This window comes from Gossypium hirsutum, chromosome A10 (assembly GCF_007990345.1).
Source record: "Gossypium hirsutum isolate 1008001.06 chromosome A10, Gossypium_hirsutum_v2.1, whole genome shotgun sequence".
NCBI classification, from domain to species: Eukaryota; Viridiplantae; Streptophyta; class Magnoliopsida; order Malvales; family Malvaceae; genus Gossypium; species Gossypium hirsutum.
In genome coordinates, this window is record NC_053433.1 from 113,469,919 (window position 1) to 113,476,307 (window position 6,389).

Sequence of the window (6,389 nt, forward strand, 5' to 3'; positions counted from 1 at the left end):
AATAGTTAGGATATGCATGAAAACCCTGAAAGTAGCTAAATTACTATAATACCCCTATGTATGGAAAATTACTGTTATACTTCTAGGTGCAAAATTACCGTTATACCCGTAGGGTTAATTTTGACTGAAAAGCATAGCGATCTGATTCTGTATGATGTATGCCATGATTATATATCTGTTGCATGGGGACATGGGTTATATTATGGAGGAAGCGTTCTGGTGGCTCTGCCACAAATATCTGATCTGGTGGCTCTGCCACATATATCTGTTCTGGTGGCTCTGCCACGATTATCTGTATCTGGTGACTCTGTCACATTATCTGTTCTGGCAGCCATGCTGCAAATTCTGTGGTGTGTAGCGGTTGGATGGGTCGAGTTGTCTCCCCACACGGTGTAAGGTTGGTACGGGGGTGTATACGGTTGGATATGGTTGGGTTTCTGCATAAACATGTAATATTTGTTCTGTTCTGTTATGGGCCTATGGGCTTTATTTTGAATTCTGTTCTAGGCTAAGGCCAACTTATTCTATTTCTGTGGTTTGAGCTGATATAGGCTATGGTTGGGTTAATTTATACATTGAGTTTCCCCAAACTCACCCCTTTTATTTTCATCAACGCAGGTAATCCCCAACCATAGTGGGCTTGGAGCTGTGAGGGAATTCGGAGTGGCCACCCGTTCTGAAAGTTTGATTTTCTTCTGGTGAACTGGACATCCTTTTAATTACGTTTGAGGTTTTGGGCTTTTAAATGTAATAAGGCCGCTTATTTATTTTTGGTGGTTTTTAATATGTATTACTAAGATAGGTATTACTTATTTTAATTGTTGAAATTGGATAGCTTTAGGGCGCGTTTTCAAAAACAACAATTGATTTCAAAATAATACGACAACAAGCAAAGCTTCCGCAATGAAAGTATTTTCCAAAATTAATCACTTTTCCTAAAAATGACTTAATCAAAAATCGGTTTTCTAGAAATATCCATGACGTTAAGGTGTGGCAACGGCGGTATGCATGTCTAGGATTGGATCCGAAGGGAGCTTGGTACTTAAGCAGTCCGATGGACTCACCACCTCTTTTCCGGTTTCCTACCTGGTGCACAGCTTCCATTCACCTTAACCCTTAATGAATTAATCTTTTGAACATCAAGTACGATTTTCTGGACTTAGAATGAAAATTTTTTTTAACGTTTTTGATGTGGCATGCCGGATCCAGTCACAACGTCTGGGCCGGGTTTGGGGTGCTACAAAAAACCTTTTTATTTTCTACTTTATAACATTATGTTTGAAATAGATATTTTATTTTTTCAAAACCACTTATAAATATCAACGATAAATACTATCAATTTTTTTAAAAACACTTTTTCACAATAATGCTGGCCTTTAACTTGCCTTTTAGCCACTCTTTTCTAACATATAGCTTATCTCCTAGCAACTGTTTGGGCGAATAAAACTAATGTATATATGAAAACGAATATTGAATTTGGATGTCCAATCAATTTTTTTGAATAATTAATTAAAAATCTAAAAGAATTTGATAAAAAACGTGGAAGGGCACACTTGTATGATGAATAGTAATGATAATAATGATAGAAGTTGTTTCCCTGGCACAAGGAACTTATGGGATTCGTCCATTTGGCTCTAGATTTGTCCACTTGCTTGAGTGTTTAAGAGTTAAAAGGACAAACTATTAAGTAGAAAACACCAAACGAATTGGAAGGCTTTTGTCTTCTTCAATTAGTATGACCTTATATTAAACATCACATTTTACATATCATCATCACAATCATGGTAATTTACTTTCATGAATAAACTTTTATGTCCCATTTTAACCTGCATCATTTTAAGATGGTGTAGTTGTCAAGCGACATTGATTTAAATTTTTTAAAAAAATATTTTAAAAAATTTAAAAAATACTTTTTAGATTGAATCAATAGCCAGAAAAAAGAAAAAAAATAACTTTGAGCTCAGATTCAAAACTCTGAGAATCTATTTAGTGATCTGAATGGTGATGTGGTGTATTTAACCATGAGGAGTAATTTATATTCAACTAGTGACAATATGATAGAGTAAAATAAGTATCAAAAAATAAAAAAGTTTGAAGCCTTGGTCATTGTTCATTGTTTTAAAAAATTACTTTTTAGATTGAATCAGCATCAAGAAAAAAAAAGAAAAAAAAAACAAAACTTTGAGTTCAGATTCAGAACTCTGAGAATCTGTTTCGTGATCTGAACGGTGACGTAATGTATTTAACCATGAGGAATAATTTATATTCAACTAGGCAAAACAGGTATCAAAAAATAAAAAAAAAATTTGAAGCCTTAATCATTATTTTAAAAAATTTAAAGTCGACTTCTACAAAATTTAAATTGTAAAAGTGAACGAAGAGAAAATCTCTTCTTTAGTGCAGCAATCAGCATAAAAAGCCATTGTGAATGGCAACATAGATGGTTATTGACTATGGTGGCTAAAATTTTCAATTAAAGAATAAATAAAATAAAATGATAGGAAAACAAAAATAAAAACGTGAAAAGAAAGAAAGAAAGAATAGTAATATAAAAAGAGAATTGTGGGGGCGATGCTTTTGAACAAATCTGCAACTGCACGTGAAGTGGAATAAAAAGTTGACCATGTTGCTTGGCCTTGCGTCTTTCGAGTCGCCCCATCCATCACGAATGGGGCCAGATTTTTCAATGAGAGAGTGGTACTAATAATTTACCTCACATTTGAAATGTGTTATCAATATATATATGGATGAAATTTTTGCTACCATGCTAAAATTGAAGATTTTAATTTTGGTGGATTTTAATTTTTTATATATTTTAAAATTTTAAATTTTAATCTTGATTTAAACTGTAATAGTTAGATTTGTTGAGTCAAACTTTGTTATTAGTAAGTTATTATGTATAAATTATGAGCTTTATTCATGTATTTTAATTTAATCACTTTCAATCATTATATTTTTCAATTTTGGAATTCCATGCTACTTAAATGGTAATCATTAAATCTATTTATTATAATGATATAAGATTTTTACGAATATTACATGAAAATGACTACTTTTCACATTTTTAATGTATATATATATAAATTTCTCATTTCAACTAAATTCATTTAATTTTAATAAATTTATTATATAAACTTTTTAAGTACATCAAATATGTATCATTCTCTAATTATTATTATTATTATTATTATTATTATTATTATTATTATTATCTTCAATTCTGACGCACAAAGGCAGGCGTCCATTTTTAGGAAAAATACAGACATAGATCACTAAATTATTAGGCTCCTTTTATTTTGGTTACTGAATTTTTAATTTTTTTAGTGACAAAACTTTTCAAAATTAACATATTAATTAAGGTAAATAACTCACAAATTAACCTTAATTAGTTATGATCTAATGGCCATAAACTTATCATGAGAAAATTAGTGGAAATGTGTGGCATTGATAATGGTTTACCACTAATCAAACTTTGGGCGTGGTTATATTGCAACTAGGTCCTTGGTTTAATTACACTTTAAGTATTTGCTAAATTCTCTAATCAATTCCCACTAATTTGGTCACTTAAACAATTGGGTGCATGTACTATAGTTACAACTTATCCAATTTAATCAATTAATGATTTGACTTTATAATTTCATGTACAACACACAAACTCCTCACGTAAATTCTCAAGTTAGCTTAATTTAGAAATTCGGCCTCGAAATCCACCTTTTAAATGTTCACGAAAATTGAGTCGCTTCTTTATGGTATTTGTTTTGTTCAACTTATTCGTCATGCTCTATATTCTTTGAACTTATCTTTGTTGACTTTGGTGTATGCTTAAATGAAAATGTGGTGAACAAGCATATGTACAAGGGGAGTGTATAATTGAGTATGGTTCTACCGGAGACGTATTCTTGTTTCCTTTAACTTGTTTAGATGATGTGCTAATTATTTGTTACTGTATTTTTCAAAATGATAAAGGGGAGATTGTTTAAACTTTGACTAATTTTCTTGTTTCACTTCATGTTCAAATAATAGATAAAACAATGCTTTGGTGAATTAAAAGAATTTATGTTCGCATGTTTGATTTTTTAATGATATGGCTTATGCTTTAATTTTGTTGAGTAAGAAATGAGGAAGTGATTTTCTATTATAACATGTGATGACCATTATTTTTCACTCAACTGCTTTGAAGAAGGACGGGAGGAGTTTGAACTTTTGTGGACTTTCATAGTATTTGAAGATGCTAAGATACTTGTTTATGAAGACTTTTATGATATATAATTCATGAGATTATTTCAACCTTTATGTTGGAGTTTTAAACTTATGAAAACTATACTAAAAGGGATTTATATTGGAGGGTTTAAGTTGGATACTTTGGTGTATTTTTCTTGTGTTTTATTCTACACTCTTTTAAGTTTTGTTGGGGAAATTTATTTGATTGTAAGTGAGGTATTTTTGGAGAGTCATCTATAACAATTTAGATTCAATATTGGGTTACAAATAACTGTCAGGTAAGGGTAATTTGGGCTTTAGCAATAGTTGATCAAGATGTATTGTAGAAAAAAATCATTTTTTGAGAGAAACTCTGCAGAATAGGATTATTAAATCCGAACTATGTTAACAAATATTACATCTTATATTTTCTTACTTTGCTCATTGCTTCACCTTGTTTTAAACTTGTTTTGTCGTAATGTGTTCTATCTCAACCTTTCCAACAGAAATAAAAAATAATAAGATTGAAATTGTGATAAAGCTCAAAAAAAAATTTACAACAAATTTGATTAATATTATTTTTTATATATAGTTAATAAAAGTTAAAAAAAAGGGAACTTCGTTTATTGAATATTATTTTATTTAATAAAATATAATTAATATATTTTATATCACATTTTATTGAAATAGTATGTTAGCTAAATTTTATTATTTTTATTTTCTTTACAAATAAAATTAATTTTATTAAAATTTGAGATAAAAAAATGTATACATTAGTAAGAAGTGCACTTCATACTTTATACTTGTTATAAATATTAAACATAAAAAAATCAATTCTACAATAAACTTAATTATTATAAAAAATGTTTTTTATAAAAAAATAGATATTAATTGAATTTATTTCCAATTTCTAACATTCATAAAAAAAATGGTCCTATTAATTTTGGAAATGTGTTTTTTTTCCTCACATTTGAAATGTGTTATATGTAATAATATTGAATATTCTATCAATTTTGGATGTTCATCCTTTCCCATCTCTATAAATTCGCATGGAGAACTAAAGCAACACATATCAACACAATCTGTATAACCATGAAAACCACAACAGTTTCGGTGTTTCTTCTTTTCATCATCTTCTCAATCACACCATCGTCCTTTTTGTTTGGTGTAGCCAACGCTACAAACGAACCTGTGCTCGACATTGATGGCAACGAGGTTCAAACAGGCACCCCATACTACGTTGTGTCGTCGATATGGGGTGCTGGTGGTGGGGGGCTTTCCCTAGGCATGCCTAGCAGAAAAAAATGCCCGGAAGTAGTTGCTCAAAGGGGATCCGGTGACGATGGTATTCCGGTGATATTTTCTAATTCGGACTCCAACGATGGCGTTGTTCGCCTATCCACTGACATAAACATAGAGTTCATTCCCCTTAGACCCAGACTTTGCCAAACAACAACAGTGTGGAAGGTCGATGATTACGACCATTCAGCTGGAAAATGGTGGGTGATAACCGATGGGGTTAAAGGGAACCCGGGTGCCAACACTTTGACCAGTTGGTTTAGAATAGAGAAGGTGAATGATCTTGATTACAAATTTAAGTACTGCCCCGCGGTGTGTGGAACATGCCCAGCTTTATGCAACGAAATTGTGAGAGACTCAGATGGAGAAATGATACGCTTGGCTCTCTCCACTGGCCATGGATGGCCATTTTACTTTAAGAAAGCAAAAAAATTAGCCAGGGAGATTCAACAAGTAGTTCATGTTTAGATTGAAAGCAATCATTATGCATGAACTAGTAGTTATTATATAATATTAGCTTCAAGTAAATAATGCTGAAAGAACTGATTGTTAAGACTGTCTTGTTTGAAGCAGCAGCATGTATATATATATATATGCTTGCTTACAAGGTTTGTCTCTCAGAGTCCTTCTCTTTGTACTCTTTTCAGCTTAATGAATAAACTGTTTACTTATTTACTTCTTTTGTTGCCATTGATTTTAGTAGTATTAGACTCGTAAACTTGGATACAATGCCTTGTATTTAAACAAAAATTTAAATATATATATATCAAAACAAAACAAAAATAGTGAGAGAGGAAACTAGACTACTAAGTACCAAGTGAAAAATGCTAATACTAGGATTATTCAGAGTGGTTTCAATGGACAACGAGAATGGAATGGTCGTTGGGTGG

General features: G+C 31.1%; 1 protein-coding gene across 1 annotated transcript; it reads left to right on the plus strand.

Moving 5' to 3' along the window:
* Positions 1-5,255: 5,255 nt before the first annotated feature.
* On the plus strand, positions 5,256-6,174 carry LOC107897808 (21 kDa seed protein). The gene has a single exon (XM_016823380.2). It carries the CDS (start codon positions 5,293-5,295, stop codon positions 5,965-5,967), a length of 675 nt encoding a protein of 224 aa, XP_016678869.1. The 5' UTR covers positions 5,256-5,292; the 3' UTR covers positions 5,968-6,174.
* The last annotated feature ends 215 nt before the right edge of the window (positions 6,175-6,389 follow it).